This window comes from Parasteatoda tepidariorum, chromosome 10 (genome assembly GCF_043381705.1).
Source record: "Parasteatoda tepidariorum isolate YZ-2023 chromosome 10, CAS_Ptep_4.0, whole genome shotgun sequence".
Taxonomy (NCBI): domain Eukaryota; kingdom Metazoa; phylum Arthropoda; class Arachnida; order Araneae; family Theridiidae; genus Parasteatoda; species Parasteatoda tepidariorum.
In genome coordinates this window covers 60,626,238-60,645,707 of record NC_092213.1, presented here as the reverse complement: position 1 = coordinate 60,645,707, position 19,470 = coordinate 60,626,238, and the positions used below count along the sequence as shown (strand labels likewise).

At 28.7% G+C, this 19,470-nt stretch overlaps 1 protein-coding gene and 1 long non-coding RNA gene across 2 annotated transcripts in view; both read left to right on the top strand.

Moving 5' to 3' along the window:
* Positions 1-2,949, top strand: part of LOC107457501 (serine-rich adhesin for platelets) — a 53,719-nt gene extending 50,770 nt beyond the window's left edge. The window contains exon 7 of the mRNA XM_071186632.1: positions 934-2,949. Coding sequence (XP_071042733.1) covers positions 934-2,811 — 1,878 coding nt within the window. The 3' untranslated portion in view covers positions 2,812-2,949. The remainder of the gene's footprint in view (positions 1-933) is intronic.
* Positions 2,950-13,178: 10,229 nt separating this feature from the next.
* On the top strand, positions 13,179-17,607 carry LOC139426771 (uncharacterized). Its single transcript, XR_011637974.1, has 3 exons — positions 13,179-13,264; positions 14,852-14,926; positions 17,454-17,607. It is a non-coding gene; the product is annotated as an uncharacterized lncRNA (long non-coding RNA).
* The last annotated feature ends 1,863 nt before the right edge of the window (positions 17,608-19,470 follow it).

The window sequence follows — 19,470 nt, the reverse complement described above, 5'->3', positions numbered from 1 at the left end:
AGTTAAATAAAATTTACAAATTTAAAGTATTTACTTTATAAATATGGCTTTATTGAATAAATTTTGTTAAATTTTATTGTTTCGTGTTCGTATGCTCAATCGTTTTGTTAAAGCGTAAAATCAGATACAATTTACTGTTATTGGAATGAATAATACTAATTATAATTTAATCGCATCATTTAGATTTAATTGCTGTATATTTATCTTAATAAAACATAGGTTGAAGAGTGTTTAAATTGAGTAAATCTTTAGATTGGGTGTTGAACCTGTTAGAACAAGGAAATACAATTTTATTAAACTCGTTTCATAATGGGAATTTTTTCTTCATAGTGTTAGTTTCATTTTCTTAATTTCATTTATTTTCGTAACAAAGTAGCGACTTAATAAATAATACCATCATACCTTAAGTAATTTTCCCTGACCAAATATTTTGTTTCATACAGGTTAAACATGATTTTAACAGGTTAAACATGAGTTTATGAAACTTTTTAATCTAATGTATGAAAAGCTGTAATGGGATGTGATTGTAGATTGCTGTTCTTTTTTTTTTAAATTATATTTATGTTAGAAGTTTGCGAATTATACAAGTTATGCAGCTCAATTTTATTTGTCCTTAAAATTGGCAAAAATTCAAATTGTAGAAGTTAAAGAAAACGTGGGTATGCATCTGAATCAAAATATGAACCAGGTATGATTTCGAAGGCTTTATCTAAAATTCAGTTGCTTTCGCGTATCAAAACCGTTAAGATTTTTCATATTCTTTTGTAAATACTCTCAACAGTCAACCTTTATGATCCAACAGCTAAAAAAGAATGAATTTTCCCTGCACATATAAGAGTTTATTTAAAGAATTTAAATCTTCATTGACATGTATCTAAAATAATTTATTGCCATAGGAAGCTCTCATTGAATTTTATCATTTTTTTATTGTAGGCAGGTAGAATGGAAACATCAAAAAGGCTCGATATGTATCACACTATGTCTATGGGGAAAAGAAAACTAAACCATGAACCTTGGTCTGAGTTATCTTCCATTGTTGAAACATACAACCGTACTTGGACTGATAGGATGGGACAGGGTTGTGAATTTCGAGCTCAGGATTTCCAAATAGAACCAGAGTTTTTTGACCCCGAATTTCTGGCATCACCACCTCAAGAAGTTCAGGAATATCTCGAACGCCTACAGAGTTCCGTTACGTACGCACGTCACAGACTGCGTAGTTGCTATCGGTATCAACCTACTTTGAATGGTATACCAGAGGATGACTATTTCTATCAAGAACTGAAAAATTCGAAAAACAGTGAGATACGAACAACTCCTGATGGTGGTTCGTCTTCCTCAATAGCGTCTCTTTTGGAAATGTCAGATAATTCAGATGAAAAGAGCCTGAGAGATCATCAGAAAGTACCGCCAAAAAAGCCCAAGAGAAAGGATCCGGGAAATAAATCGAACAGTGTAAAACGCAATATAATATCTGAAGAAGAGGAAAAAGATATTCAGAATGCTATGAATACTCTCAACGATACGCTGGATGCTTTAGAATATGATATTTATAAACAGGATTTATTACAGCAAAACAAAAGTACTAATTTATTGAGTGCAAGTTGTCCGAATTCTACGGAAGGTGACACGGAAGATTTTGATTCTTCTTCGTGTAGTTCATTGTCAGCTGTGACAGTTTTAGGAAGGAACCTTACTAAACAGGTAGACATTAACTCGACAGGAAGCCGGAGTATAGAGAAGAATCAATCAGAAGAATTCAGTACTTTCAGTAATTCAACATTTAGTTTAAACTACGAGGCTGTGCCAGGGTTGTTCAATCATCAGAACGAATCTGATGATTCAAAAAGTTGTACTGTGGAAGAAAATTCGGCAGAGTCAGGGGAACAATCGGATACAAATAGCAGCACTCAATCGCAAAGCGATTACAAATCATGTGCTTTCTCAGACTCAACCTCAGGTAATTTTAGGAGATCAAGCCCAGTTAAATCGCCAAAAAAGTGCCAAGAATACTTCGATCGTGTAGTTCTACCTGATGGAGAGGAAACTAATAGCAAAGACGGCAAGGACAATGGACATTTGCTCAAAAAATCCTCATCATCAGAGAGTATGACAACTATTGCAACGGATATGACGTCTGATTCCTTAGAATCTCGAGCTTCGTCGCCAAGTCGTCGCCGACGTAGGCGGAAGCCAGTTCCATCTCACACTCCGAGTTTAGTGGACATGTGGATTGGAAGGATCATACAAAACTCTGTGCCTCCTTCCATGTCGAAGAGAAAACCTAAAAAAATGATTTTGAGTGAAGACGAAATTCAAGGCTGGGAACATATTTGTCAAAAACAACAAGAAACATGCCCGGTCCATGACTTGAATGACGCGGAACCTAATTTGATAGATAAATTGGCTCACTACAGCTCAAAAACCATGGCTGGAAGAGACGTTGCTGGCTACTTCCAGTCATTAAAACAAGACATTTTGAAAGATCATTTAAAATCTTGGTTGAGTTCAAATAACCAAACTAATAGAAAAGGCATATCCGTGAAATATAAAACTAAAGATTCTTGTCCAAAGAAACCGTTGGTTCCATACACTCCAGATACAAAAGATTCGAATAAAAACGGACTGAGCCCACTATGGACCACTTTCAATTCTGTAAATGGAGAAGGTAAAACATTACATGACTCAATAAACAGTGGGAATCTCTATGCAAACTCTTTGGATTCAAAATCAGAACTGATAGACTCTTTAGATTTGAATTCAATTAAATCCCGCGCATCTAACGAAGTTCAAGTTGATAAGGTTACATGACAATCTAAAAAGGTGTTTTAATTTAGGTTTACCAAATGAGATTTTATTAACAGATCATTTTACGTTACATTTCATTTTCCCATTGTTGTAAATATTTAAAAATAACACTTAATATTATAATAAAATTGTTCAAATTTGTTTATTGTGATTTTGTCTTCAGAAAATATGAAAATATAGTATTGTGACAACCTAGTTTGAAAAGAAGGTACCAGTTTTTACTGAGTTACACTAGGATAAATATAATTGAAAACCATCTTGGGACTGATTCTAACAGTTATTGGTCTGGATTGGTCAACGAGATAATTCGAATGCAACAAATATCGTTTTACATTGTCTCGAATCAGTTAATACTGTTCTACTAAATGAATCGTTCTGATAATTCATTTTACAGAATTCTTTCTTTAACGCATAGCATGGTTTTAACAAAATTAGTCCAGCATTAAATGTTTCCCTCACATTTATACATTATCTCTATAGCGACCTCAATTTTCTCTTGGTCAACAGGAATCGTTAGTGTACGCTGAATATAGTAAAAAGTTAGATCGCAAACGGTTTTCAATATTCACAAAATAAATTTAATAATTTATTTTTTAATGTTGACGATTTGTGACAGTTTCGTTGTTAGCATAGAGGGCGCGTGCTTAAGAAGAAGAAAACATATTTACCTAACAACCATGGTTAACTTTTAAAAAGTCTTAGCAGTTCTTAAAATTGCATCTTATTCGCTAAAAATTGTCGCTTGATATGACGACTGAGCTTTTGGATTGACAGTAAAACAACTTTTATCAAAACTAAGAATTGAAGATTTTAATGTCGTACCATTATCTCCACCTCTTTCACTTTGGCAGATCATACATTAAACAGTTACCATTGCATATCATCGATATTTTTAGGCACCAGACTAAAAAGGTAATAATACCTCCTGCAGCTTTTGAAATAGTATATTTTACTCATAGAGCTTTGTATAAAGATTTTAAACCTTTGTTCACAGACGGCTCTAAAATAAATGACCATGTTGCAGCTGTGATATTTTCAAACAATGAAACCTATTCAGAGAAACTTATATCTAATAGTTTTGTGTTTACATCTGAATGTCATGATATATATTTCGCCCAAAAATCGATAACTTATTCAGATTCTAACAGCTATCTGGAAGCTTTACGAAATTCAAATATTGAAATGCATTCTCTCACAATCTATATACTAAAGTTATTGTTGAATCTTTATGAGGAAGGCTTTAAAATACTGTTTTCCTGGATACCTGCTCATTTTAGAATCTCTGGGAATGAAATATGCCGATTTAACAGCAAAAACCACTAATAATCTTTCTAACAAACCTATTTCGCGTCATGGCGTAAAAGCAGTTAGAACAAATACTTTATATACCCATTGGCAAACAGATTGAAATGCGGAGATAAACAATAAATTTCATGAAATAAAACCTTTAAGTGCCTTTTGAAACTCTTAATAACTCCAACTCTTATAAACAGATTGCGTATTGGCCAAACAACATTAAAATACGGACACCTTTCAGTTAACGAACCAGCGACTATTTACACTAGTTGCGGAGAACCACTAACCATAAAGCACAACTTGATCCAGTGTTCTAATTTAAAAGTTAAGAGATGACGACACTTTAATCGTGAATATCCTGAATTATCGACTTTAATTGGTGGCTATACACATAGAAACCTTATTGAATATCTTAAAAACGCTGGATATTTCTAAAACTTTTAAACCATCAGACTTTTAATATCGATCAGGGGTTGAGTGCAGACTCTTGGGCAAAAAGTTTAAAATTGAAACTAAATTAAATCGTGGCATTTGTAGAATAATTTATTTCTATTTAATTATGGTAATTAAAAAAAAAAATGAAAACTGATGTGTAATATTGTTTCTATAAGATGATTTAATCGAATTTTCTGAATGGAAAATTTGCGTTTTCTTGTCTAAAATAAATAAACCGGTAAATAAAAAAATACTGAATTGTTTTGTGAGAATTCAGTAAGTTATGACAGGTCCTAAGATAAAACTCGAACACAGGACCTTGAACGTCGAATAGCTATCTTTTGTAATCTAAATTTGAAATACAACAGAGCATATAGACTCAGAATTAAATTTTAAAAAAAAAACTAGTTTTTTGTCTATAAAAAAATATTTACTTAAGAAAACAATTAAATTAATAAGAACAATTTAAATTGACAAGAATCACTTATGCGTTTAGCAGTATAATTAAACTGCAACTCTTTGAAATTNCCTAGAAATGTACTTTTAAATCGTTACTTTTTTTGTTTAGTACTTGTACTTTTTGCTCGTTACTTTTTAAAATAAGAACTTTCTACTTTTTACTCGTTACTTTTTTAAAATATACTTGTACTTTTACTCGTTAATTTTTTAAAATATACTTGTACTTTTACTCGTTACTTTTTTAAAGTAACGTTGCCATACATGATAGATATTCATAGCTTAAACATGCCAGTAAATGAAACTCAAAATGTTCCATTCAATTTATGTTCAAAAAATTATCTTATGAATTGGATAGTTGCAACTCGAGAAGTGCTGTGAGTATGCTAACCATGTGATTTAAATCGGATTTAATTGAATTCCTGTAATTGACTTCACGCTAGTGTATCGAACCTAATTGCCTTCTGCATCGACAAATGCCACGATTTACCTGTGATGACATCAATTGAAAGTATCAAATTATGAAATAGATCAATTACTTTTTGAACTTAGTACATTAAAGTTAACGGAAATCTCTTATAAATTTCAACTTTGTCCATAAATCCAAAAATAGAGTTTAGCAACGTATTTAAATCAATCTATAATAATAAAATCAAAATTATTAAAATATAAATTATTGCTAAAGATCAAAATCAAATATCACAATTAATAATTGAATTCAACTAATCCAATGTTTTAGCTATAAATTTGTGAAAGTTTCTCTCAATAGTTAACTGAATAGAAAACAGAAAACTGAATGATTCAAATAATTGAATGCACGTTTTAACTGAGCTTCCATCAAAAATGGAATTGCATACGAATATCGATAGCAGTGATTTTAATTAAGATTTATTTAGTTTGCAACGAGATGAAACAGAGATTCAAATAACTGAACAACTAATTCGAACTGAAATTATATTCAACTTATTCAAATCGCTATTGGAGTAGTTTAAATTTTTGAACGAGGTGTCAATATGCCTGGTAACAAAATCTTTAAGTCAGTTTGGTTAATGTAAAGATTTTTTGCTTCGAAAATTACACTTGATTTAGTAAAGCGTGATTAAACACTGCTACTATATTTTTAACTTTTGAAGCTTGTATATTTTCCCCAAAAAGCACATTATAGACAACTCTATATAAAAATAAAAAAAAACTGTAAATAATTGCATTAATAATTTATGTGATTGCAAACGAATCTTATTTCGAGAACTTCGAAACGTAAATAAATATCTGAAATAAAGTTTTATATTTAAATTAAAAATAAATAAATTAGTAAAATAATTTTTTTATTTCAGATAGAAAAAAAAAGATTAAGGTAAACAAACTTCTATTTAAGTTAAAGTAGCATAAATTTCTTTATTACATAATAAGTTAATGCAATTAGCGTTATAGTTTGTTTCCTTTTTTTATTTCCTCCTATTAATTATATATGGGTGAAGTACATTAGTTGTATAACGTCACAAATCGTTATCAACAATTTTCTATGCATAAAACTACGGTAATTCTAATATCTTCTCAAACCCCAATTCTCTTATAAATTTTAAAATACTGTATATAATCTTAATATTTCTATTAATAGATGGCAGCATCATAAATCAAAAGGATTCTTTTAACTAACAATTTTTAAAGCAATATAACTGTAAAACTGATTTTTAAAAATACTATAAGAATTAAAAATTGCGAGAAGACCTTGTTTGATACATAATAGTTCGATTACGTACTTAATAGGAAGTAATTTAATACTGTTTTCTTTAATAGTTTTAAAAAATTTTATTTTAATAAAAACAAAAAATGTTAATGATAAAAAATCTTCAAACTCAAAATAAAAGAAAAATTTATTTCTTAACAATGAGTAACTTATGTATACACAAATTGCAAACAGTTTCTTTTTTCAAGCTAACCATTTAAAAGAACTGCTTTTAGTACAAAATGATAATTATTATTGTGATTAAGAACAATAATGATTATTATTCAAAAGATATTAAAAATAAATATGATTGACATTGATTTTTTAAAAATGAACTCATATATTTAAGTAAAATACGTATGCAAAGAAATACTTTATTAAAATAGTTGCAAATGTTCATGATTGCATTTTGACGTTTGCGACAAGCAATTTATCTATAGCTTTCTATAACTAGATGGCAGCACTATATTACGTTAAAATTAACTTTTAACTCATTTAATTTCAACTGTCATTCTCAAATAAACTCATAAGGTTACCTCAGTACATGCGTGGGAAATAGTCTATCTCGGATCACAGCGGCATTAACCGATCCAACGGCAATGAAATAACGATTTTGAAGAGTATGTGATGTGGATCTAAAAAAAAAAAAAAAAAAAAAAGTGCGTGGAGTCCCTCCGCGCGGAAGAAGTTAAACTTCGCAACCTGCGACGTTAATTGTAGAAGAATCAGCAGTCGTAGAAGGATCACTAGTTCTATTCAACAACTCTTTTTCCTGCTCCGCTCGCTTCCGTGCTCTGTAATCACGGTAATATTGTGCATTTTTCCCTCGTCGACCTCTTGAACCAGTGGAAGTGCTTGTGGTTGCCTCATCGTCTCGCCCGCCCTGGAAAATGTATTTGTATTAATAATGTATGTGAATGCGTCATAATGTAATTTCAGAAGAGAAAACCTAACAATCAATTGATATTCACAAGAGACGTTCCTTGACATAACCTTATAAATCCGTCGCATTGTCCGTGGGATTGTTTTCACTCATTTTTTACAATTGTTATCCACTAAATTTGAAAATAAAAAATACTACCCTATTAAATTATATGTGTATCAAAACAAACTAAAAAATTATTGATAGAAAAACAATACTCTTATGAGTTTTATTATTTTTATGCTAGTGAGATCCAAAACAATATGGAAATGATAAAGGGAAAACTGGATCCTACCACGTGATTTCCCGACCAATAAAAATGTAGCGTTAAACGTTTAACGCAACNAAAAAAAAAAAAAAAAAAAAAAAAAAAAAAAAAACACATAACACAGTGAGGTCAGTAAAATAAAAAGAGGGATTAAAATCATTTTAGGTTAAGATAGAATTCTAGTGTTACTAATGAAACACAAAAGCTTTCGCACAAGAAAAATAAACTGTCGTTGGATGGTTTTAATTCATTCTTTGCTCTTTCCGAGCGTAACAATAAAACGCACCAATTTGAAAAATTAAAGTTTTTTTGAAATACTTGCACTATTAAAATACTAGTTTGCTTCATCTTTAATAAGGAATCTGAAATTGTATGTTAAAGGTGTTCTTTATAGAATACCCTGTATTCTGCAATTTTTACATAATTTCGTGCAAATATGGCATTCTTCTACCTGAATGTTTATTTTATTTCATTTAAGATTTAAAATATTATCCTCTTTTCTCTCTTAATTTGAACTATATACGTTAAAATTTACAAATTGGGAAATATTAATATATAATTTCATAATAATATTTAACTTTATATTGAATTTTAAGTATCTTCTATGAATGAAAAAATATTGTTAAATTAAATCATTGAAAATTTGTTGTGTTTTCCGTAGTGGTTTTGAGCTTAGAAAACGTAATAAATTTGTGTAAAATACAGTCCCTGGTGGCCAAATTATTAGATGCACTATAACATTCCATGTAAAATCTTAATTATCAGGTGATACTATACAGCTTTATTGTCTTTACGAGACTTTGCCCCTGTTTACCTTCATGTATCACTTGGTTGAATTTGACGAAATTCAATATAAATTCGACGATTGGATAAATTCGACGATACATTATATAAATACAGAATGTTTGTTATATCTGGTATTATATTAGTATATTATAATAATTTGACCAAATGATTAGACCCACTTTTAATACTTACATGTTTTGCACGAGTTTATCGGCAACACCTTTATATTTAAACATACATGTAGTGGGTTTTATTCAAGAAATTTTTAATATACTTCCTATTTGTATTTATTTTTAACGCATTGCATTAGATGGTTAACCAATTGATACACAAGCACAAACAAGCGTAACAACAGTAAAGCTGTCATAGAATCTTATAGTGCGACTAATAATTTTCCCAGGGACTTTCATTAGTTTCTCTTAATTTCTGATGTAACTGGCTACTTTTTATTGGGGAATAGGAACTCCATGCAAATGATTAACTAATGGGCTTTCCAATAACAAAAGGGCCAATAGATTTGTTCAAAAAGATGCAAGAATCGAGAAATGGATACCTGATACATATGCATTCTCTCTTTTTTTCATCAGAAAAATGCCAAATAAAGGTTTAACATTTGATAATGTCTTTCGTGAGGTTTGAAATAAAATAAAATAAAATGAATTTTCGTAAATATGCCGTACGGCCAAGCAAATTTTCTGGATTAGTTCAAACCTTTGGGAGCGACCTCCCATGAGCTCTGAACCTGGCGCCCCTGCATCCTTTCATTTGAATACATCATTGTCATTTCAATGTCAATATGAAGATGAAATATCTACCATTTCTCCTCTGTAATTTGAAGTACAAAAGTGAATGTTATCAGTGCCTTAGTAGAAAGAGTTGCACGTTGGGCCTGGCAGCACTCACTGGACGTTTCTATTCCCCCTGCCTGTTATCTCTTATTTTCAAGGTTAACATTCGATATTTAATTAGTTTTTATAATTAGTTATAATATTTGTATAGTCTTCATTTTATAACACTCAGTGTATTACATAGTATTTCATATAAGAAAAGATGCTTGGGGAAAAATATATGGGTGGTAATAATGTCTCGGTAAAAAGAGTACCGCCATAGGTTGAACTTTAACTGAGACAGTTTTTTGCTTTAATTTAATGTTCTTAAAATAGCTTTATAGTTTTTATTTTTTTATTTTTTTTAAGAAATAAAGTTATCGTTATTAAAAATAAGATAGTTAAAAAGGCTACATTTTAACGCAATTTTTATACTCCATTGTGTAAAATAATCTAGAAACAAGAAGTTATACTTTAACTATAAAAGTTAATTGTTATCGATTTAAAGGAAACTTTTTTCATTTTTTTCGATACAGGCATCAAATTACGAGTTATTTTTCAAAAGATATTCATTTTCTTTAATAGAAAGATAAATTTATGATTTTATAAACAAAAGAACTCAAGAAATTGCAAGACAAACTCATTTTTTCTAGTTATTTTCCGAGATCAGTTTGATCATAAAAACACTGCATATATTATATATAACATAATAAAGGGAATAAAAGAAAAGAGAGATTAGAGATAACAATTAAGAAAATGAAGAAATATAAAAATATAATAAGTTTTATTCATTGCGCATATAAGCTGCAAGTACATGGAACCTATAAAATAAATCAGGAAAAAGGTTATATATTTTTTCAATAGAAGACGAAAAATTATTAAAAATATGTACATTTAATAATATTTACATTAATTATTATTTTATTCGTTAATTTGTTTTCATTAATTATTTATTTGTTAATAATGTAATTAATAAGTGTTAAAACTGGGTTTACAATGAAATCACTTCACTTAGGCTCCTGATAATGTTTAAAACATTTAGCTACATCGTTATTTCAACATTAACTTTATTGCGTTCTGGTCAATTATCAATTAATTGTCTTGATGCAGTTTTTATTATTTTTTTAATTTCAACATTAGCTTTGTTGCTTTCTGATTAATTATTAATTAATTGTATTGATGCAATTTTTATTATTTTTTTTTATTTCAGCATTAACTTTGTTGCTTTCTGGCAAATTATTAATTAATTGTTTTGGTGCAATTTTTATTTTTTTATTTATTTCAACAATAACTTTATTGCTTTCTGGTAAATTATTAATTAGAAGTCTGTATAACTTAATGCAATTTTTTTTAAAGGCATATTTTTTAAGCTAGTCCTGTAAGCCACCGCCATAAATATTGGTATTAAAAAATAAATATTCTAACATGTATAAGTTAAAATCTTTAGTTAGTAAACTTCGGTTTCTTATTAAATTTAATGTATGGATTTTGTTCTCAATTTAAAAATAAATTTTCTAAAACATGAAGTAAAAAATTTTGCTTTTGCAAAATAAATGATGCCGTAAATTAATTGTATTTTGTACAATTAGGAATGTATCGAAATTTTCTTAGAAATCCAGCTAAAGATAGAGAATTCTCTTTAGGACATTGAGAGAGCACCTGGTTGAATTGCAAATTTTGAATATACCTTTCCCGCCCCCCTTAATTTATTTGTCATTCTGATATATTCTGTTTGCATTCATTAGACATATAAATTCAGTATGAAATATTTTTTTAACCATCATCTATATTCAGTCATTATTATGGTGGTGTACTAAAGTTAGTACTAAAAAAAAAAAAATAATAATAATTAGTCAACTCTTGTTGACTATGACCGAAATCCACACCCTTTTGAAAGGTAGACCAGAAAAAACATTGAATGACCTTTGAACCAGTAAAATGACCTACAAGTCCTATTAAAGACTTTCAAACAAGAACAATGAGTTTTGATGGATGAAATATAAACTATAACATGCGCATGCCCGTGTTAAATCCTGACAGAGTACCTTGTAATACAGTACTGAGGGCTTCTTGCAATTGTTGATAAACCAAACCAGTTTTGTATGGCGCATGCGCATTGGCGTGATTGTTTTCTCCACTGCATCAATCCTCCCCCATAGTACTATGAATATAGTACGGCTTTCAGGAGAACAGCTCCAGACACCTGTCTCGCGTCCTGGCGGGAACTATGGTTGCGAGGGTAGGTCACTTCTAATAGGGGTGTGGAGAGAAAGTGTGTAATGATCTTAGCTTGGCACAAGTCGGCGAATCTTCGCTCCCCTTTCCCAGTATTAGTGGCAGTCCTAGAGCCAAGTAATAGGAACTCGTCTTTCTTTTATTCTCTCGTTTTCTGACAGGGCAGCTAAGTTTTCAAAAGATTTTTTTTCGTGATTATTTTAATCGTAAATTATTTAATTTTTGTTAGTTTTACGTTTGTTTTAAGTTTTGATTTTTTCTTTTAATCGTCATTAATTTTATCTTGTTTGTTTTAATTTTTGTTTTCATTAATTTTTTAAAATTTTTGTAAGTTGTTTTTATTGTTATGCCTTTCATTTTTAAGAAAGGTGAGACATTAAAGTCTCAGGCACGGAAAATTGCCCACAATGTCCTAGAATGTTTTTCTGAGGAATCTAGGAAAAAATCCCTGAAACTGCCGATACAACAAGCGTTACGAAGAGCCTCCCTCGCAACTGGTCTATCACAGTACACTTTGAAGAAATGACTTGATGCATCCAGTTTATGAAATGCTTATTCCGGTTTTATGTATGTAATAACAATTAATAAATTAATCGCATGAAGAAAGAAAAATTATATATAAGAAACTTAATCAAATGCCTCGCATGAAAATAGCGATAAAAGAAAGATAAATATTTTTCTTTTTTAGCGAAAAAAATAATGATAAAAGCAGCAGAGTTTTTAATTAAATTAATTTTTTTACATTGATTTTTTTTTCTTAGTTAGATATTTTTTTAAGCCTTATAGTCCTTAAAATTTCATAGATAAAAAAATTTAAGAAATAATGTTAATGAACCTTCTATATGAAGTGTAAATGCTTTATCCGATCATTTAATAAACGGTATTAAAATGCTCTTCTTTATGCACACAAAAATTATAATGAAAAAAGTTAAATACAAATTTGAAATTGAAAATTGCTTTTTGTTATAGCAAACGGCAAACTATTAATTATATAATGTTAATTTAATAATAAGTTTAGATATCAAAATCCTTCATCAAATTTTAGTTCTTTATTTATCTTTGGAGAAGTAATAACATTTAATAGATTTTAAACATCATTTCCGTCGGGCCATATTTTCACAAATATGTCAAGTCTTAGACAGGAATAAAATGACATGATGTATTCAGTTTATGAAATGCTTATTTCAGTTTTATGTATGTCACAATTAATAAATTAATCACAAGAAGAAAGAAAAACTATGTATAAGAAATCTAAATCGAATGTCTCTTGAATATAGCGATTATAATCGCTATATTTATAAAGAAAGATAGATATTTTTCTTTTTCTGAGAAAAAAATATTGATCGAAACAGAGAAATAATCTCAGAAGTGTTCTCGTGAGACAAAAGAGGTTGATTAAAAAAATGTTTTTAATCACCATTAAAATAAATNAGATAGTGATCTTAAATTAACTCATTTTTTCCCCTCTCAGTGATCTTTCGTGGATATTTCCTTTAATCCATGTGGTAACAACTTAATCATATGATATATATTTTTTTATTTAAAATTTAAAACTATTAAAATTATGATTGTGATATAGCCCATGTGGTTTGTATTTTAAGGTTTTAAACTATTAAGATAGTGATCCTAAATTAACTCATTTTTTCCCCTCTCAATGATCTTTCGTGGATATTTCTTTTAATCCATGTGGTAACAACTTAATCATATGATATATATTTTTTTATTTAAAATTTAAAACTATTGAAATTATGATTGTGATATAGCCCATGTGGTTTTTATTTTAAGGTTTTAAACTATTAAGATAGTGATCTTAAATTAACTTATTTTTTCCTCTCAGTGTTCTTTCCTTTATCCATGTGGGATTTTAATCACTTTCACATCTTTAGTGTTGTAATAAATTTTATTCCGCAAATCTGACATGTTTTTAAAATTATTGTAATATATTTTTACTATAAACTATTAACTTTATTATTACTACTATTAACTGAGAATAGCGGTTATTTCTTTTAATCCATGTGGTGACAACTCAATCATATGATATTTTTTTTTTTTGATTTAAGATTTAGAACTATCAAAATTTTGATTGTGATAACTCATGTGGTTTTTATTTAAAGGTTTAAAACATTTAATTAAGATAGTGATCTTAAATTAATTTATTTTTTCCTCTCAATATTCTTTCCCCTATCCATGTGGAATTTAAATCATTTTCACATCTTCAGTGTTCTTATAAATTTTATTTTGATCATTCTAATGCTACTCAATATAATTCTTCAGCCTCTCCAATTATGTTTTATAACGAAGAGTGCTTATTTCAAGTTACAAGATTGTCACATCTATTTTAATTTAATTGTCGATATGAGTTTCTATCAAAGCTATATTTAAAATGGAAAAATGTTGCACAAATAGTTTTAAAATCATAGTTATTTTTTTCTAGCTAAAATCGAACTTATCGGTAAATTATCAGGCACAAAACTAAGAGAAAAAGAATTGTAATAAAATGTATCCTTATAAAAGTGTGGTTCTTGAGAAATTTTTTAATAAGACACGTCAAACAAAAAATAAAAAAATGTAAGTCCGAGAGGAAAGCACATCAATATTATAAGAATTGGTTAAATTAGGAATGAAACAGACAGGTTAAAATAAAACTTTTCTGAGAAATTTAACAATGCTCAAGGTTTGAAATTCTAAGTGAAAACTTGTAGCTAGAACTGTGTAGCAATTTTTGGAAAAAAACAAAGCAAATTTATATAATTCATACGCTGTATAATTCTCAAAATGTGTATTTATATAAATTAAATTCTTAATACTTAAAATTGAGCTATTTTCACTTTGCTTATTCTTTGTTCTTAAGACATTAAATATTTTTCATTATTTTTTTAATGGCTAGTTTTTATATTTTAAATTGGTTAAATTTCTTGATTAAAATGATTGATTTTTAGTTTCATCTGGCACTTATAAATTTTCGTATTTTTTGGGGTTAATTTTCCTAGTTTTTGAATTATGTTTTCTTTTTTATTTCCTTCTATTTTTAATTTATCTAATGTTCTAGCCTGTTGATTTTTTTTATTAACTAATGTTAAAACTTCATTTAGGACAAAACATGAGCGATTATGCTACTTTGGGGGCAGAGTTTGGAGGCAGTTTTTCAGAGAAAGCCATTCGCATTGGTAAGTATTTTGGTAACTTATATTTGCTTATTTCTTTGATATTTGAACTATACATTTTTTTAATTTTTAGGGAGATATGTCACATACTCAATGGTTCAAAACACTTTTTTTAAGCAAAAAAAATCTGTTTTTTTTATTGTTGTTTATATTAAAAAAAAATAAGGTCTAGTGATACTCAAAGACAAATATTAATGGTAATTAAATAATTTATGAGTATTTCATTGAGACCTTTTCCCTTCCAACTATTAATCGATGTTTCTAATAAACAATTCAAAATGTTTTCACTTTTATTTTATAACTCAACTAATATGATGCAAAAGAAATAACGAAATATTTTTAATCTGTTTACATTCTGCTTTACAATCCACTTCAGATGCTAGTAAGTATTCAACATCTAAAAGTGTTATTTAAGTAAGGCATATAAAGGTGATTTCTGCCTTTTCGAATAATGATGCAGATTAACATCCCAGAACAGTAATACTGATTTATATTCGCTATTAAGCTCAAATTTTGGAAATTTAGTATTTTTTTCAGTTTGGCATAGTTAAATAAAAAGTATTTTTCCCGATTAATACAAAAATATTTCTTTTTATTGCATATATAAATACTTTTATTTAAAAAAAAGAAAGAAAAATACTTTAAGCATTTTGGCTTAAAAAAAATCTTTGTTTAAGCAATCTAATGCTGCATACACTTAAAATTTTTATTGACAAAATGTTGCAACCTATCTAATTATTTATATTTTTTGTTAATTCAGTCTTTTTTTTTTCCTCCTTAAAAAATGACCATTCTAATGTTACTCAATATGATTCTTCAGTCTCTCCAATTATATTTTATAACGAAGAGTACTTATTTCTACTTACAAGATTGTCGCATTTATTTTAATTTAATGGTCGATATGAGTTTTTATCGAAGCTATATATAAAATGTAAAAATGTTGCACAAATAGTTTTAAAGACGTAGTTACTTTTTTCTAGCTAAAGCCTATTTGTAGATAAAATTATTATTAATTGGGTACTTGGATTATAGATTTCATACTTACTTGTACTAGTTTGGTATATATTTTAATATTGCTAATTGTACATTTTAAATTTAATATATATTTAAATATTTTTGGTTCTTTGTTAAACTTAAATATTTTATATTTTTTTTTACGATGCTTGATCAAATAAAGTTAGAACATAAATTTGACTTTTTTTACTTTTTTAGCTTTTTACCTTTTAAATTTGATCCTAATTACTTTGAATTCTGACATGAAAGTAGTTGTGTATTCACTCAGAAAAAGAGAGTTAAAACACTTTTTTTCTTCATATTGCATTCAGTAAATATTTTAAAAGACATAGATTCTTTATTAAATATGGTTTATAGCAATTAAAAATTAAGTACCTGTTTTTCGTCTACTTTTGGAAACAATATAAATAATGCCTCGACGTATTTATTAAAAAGTAAGATTAAAAACACATTACAAGTAAAAAAAAAAAACATTTTTTACAGAGATTTTGTAAGCAAAGTAAGTAAAACAGGCATTTTTTTTTGTTATTTTGAATATTATTGAGAAAGATTTTTTTTTCTCTTTTGTTAAAATAATATTCATGAAGTAATATTCTTAAAATAAATGAAATATTTGCTTTGATATGCTGCCAAAAATACATAAGCATTATATATGTATACATTCAACATTCAGTCGGGATTAAGTTCAATATATTTTTCCCCTTAGGACATAGATATTTAGTGAATTATGAGAGATTTTATGAATATTAAACCTTAAAAATGTCTTTTTTAATTACTTTTTTAACCTACCAAAAATTAGAAACAAAGTTTAAAATAAATAAATAAAAGGTTTCTTTTTAATGCATCTAAATTTATAATAATTCAAAGCAGACAGTACAGAGAAGTGTTAATATTTGATTTTTCCCTGTTATAGTAAGAAATCAACCACTAAGAAAAAAGTGAAAATTTCACATATTTCTATTTTGAGCTGAAAAAAAAAATCTTTGCATATTTCCTTGTGTATTAGAAATTTCTTTGTTCGTGAAGTTTATAAAAAAAAATAGTGCGTGGAGTCCCTCCGCGCGGAAGAAGTTAAACTTCGCAACGTGCGACATAAATTGTAGAAGAATCAGCAGTCGTAGAAGGATCACTAGTTCTTTTCTTTTTTCTGCTCCGCTCGCTTCCGTGCTCTGTAATCACGGTAATATTGTGCATTTTTCCCTCGTGAACCTCTTGAACCAGTGGAAGTGCTTGTGGTTGCCTCATCGTCTCGCCCTGGAAAATGTATTTGTATTAATGATGTATGCGTCATAATGTAATTTCAGAAGAGAAAACCTAACAAGCAATTGATATTCACAAGAGACGTACCTTGACATAACCTTAAATCCGTCGCATTGTCCGTAGAATTGTTTTCACTCATTTTTTACAATTGTTATCCACTAAATTTGAAAATAAAAAATACTACCCTATTATGTGTATCAAAACAAACTAAAAAAATATTTATAGAAAAACAATACTTTTATTATTTTTATGCTAGTGAAAACCAAAACATTATGGAAATGAATGACGGAAAACTGGATCCTACCATGTGATTTCCCGGCCAAAAAAATGTAGCGTTAAACGTTTAACGCAACCTTGTTGGAAGTTGCATAAGAAGTATAACTTCAATAAAGTTTTTACATTTAAACTCACTTCTTTCTTACTGAATTTAATTTTAATTTCCTATTAAAATTGATAGTTACCAGGAAGTCATTAAAAATGATAAAAATTAAGATTTATATGCCAAAATAGTTAAAATTTTTGTTCAACAAAATGAGAATGTTGAAAACATTTGAAAATTTTTCTTTGCAACGCTTATATTTTGAATCAATAAATTGGACACACAGAAAAATTACCTTAATTTTTAAGCATATAACAGGATAAAACAAAAATTAAACATTTAATTCATAGTGCTAACAACTGGCATCAATATTGTTTTCTTTGATATTATGGAAAAGCACTTTTTTTTTTGTTTAGATAAATGGGACATTTCTTAATATTTTGTCTATAGAAAATAAAAACCAGTTTTTATATTTTGTAGCTCAATTAGGTTAAAAATTTGTCAAAAACAATTGGATTTCAAATGTAGAAAATACAATAGCAATAAATAGATTTTTAAGCAAACATTTATTCCATAAATTATTGTCGTATCAAATAAAAAATTATGCATCAATATGAAAATAAAAAATATGTCAAAATAAAAGTGGAAGTTGTTAAACATTCAGGTCCTATTCAGTACATTCAGCAACTGAGTTTATTCCAGCTCTCGTTTCTCTATAAAATAAAATGGAAAAATTTACATCTGTGGAATTGAAATTACACTGTAAAAACAAACAAACAAGCAAAAATCCTGTATTATTATAGAAGATTACTGATGACCAGAAAATTTCTTCGTGCTACTGGAAAAAAATTGTAACTGAATTTTTTGAAACAGAACTATTAAAAAAAATCTTCGTGAAAATCTTCTTCAGAAGGAACTATTGGGCGAATTTTTTGTACCGAATATTTTAAATAAAATTCTCTTGGAGCGGCTATACCATAATAGGTCTGCAATAAGGTAAAATGAACGAGAAGAGGCCACACATTTATTGCTATACCATAATTAGGTCTGCAATAAGGTAAAATGAACGAGAAGAGGCCACACATTTTAAAGGAACCGCTACGCATAGGACCCCTAAAGCCAAATTTGAAAGAAAAAAAAATTCAAATTTCTAAAAAAATATTGAAGATTAAATTGAATTTTTTAAAAACTTTTATTCATTTTTTAATGAGATTATTCGAATGAAAAGTTTCGAAAAATTAACTTTAACTAGTATTTGTTGTGTCCACATTTCCTTAAAAAGGCAAAACTCGAAAACTGCTAAAGTATTTTTCGTTAGTACAGGAAGACGGTAAAGCCGTTGACTAGATATGATTCATATTCAACAGAAATGTTTTCCCAACTTTTTAAATCTAAACCGTGACTACGAGAAAGCTTTGAAAGAAGGTTTCCGCAATGTACGTTCGCAGACCTTAGAAAACAATCCAAAAACATGGTTACTCTGCTCGTTTATTTGCTTTCCCTTAAATGAAGTTTTTTGCAAAATATTTTCTAATTATTTATTAATATTTTCGCTGGAAAGGTTAATATTTGCCTTATTTCGTTTCGTAGGAAAAAGGTTTCAGCTTTATATTTCTGCTGACCTTAACATGACAACAAACAAAAATGAGAAAAAAGTAGCTGGGTGGCGCAGTTGGTTTGTCGTCGACCTTCTGAGCCCAAGTCTGCGGGTTCGATCCTAGGCCCAGACACTGGATTTTCGGGATGCAGAAAATCCTCAGCGGTCATGTCGTATGATTATACGGCATGTAAAAGATCCCTGGAGTGCCTTATTGGCTCTTGGCATTTCCGGCAAAATTAAATTCCTAGTGCACTTTAGCATCCAAATAAAAGTCTCGGTGCTGCCATCTAGTGTGGCAGAAACTAGACGTCCAAATTAACATGGCCAACGGTATCTCACCCATTGTGGTGGTCC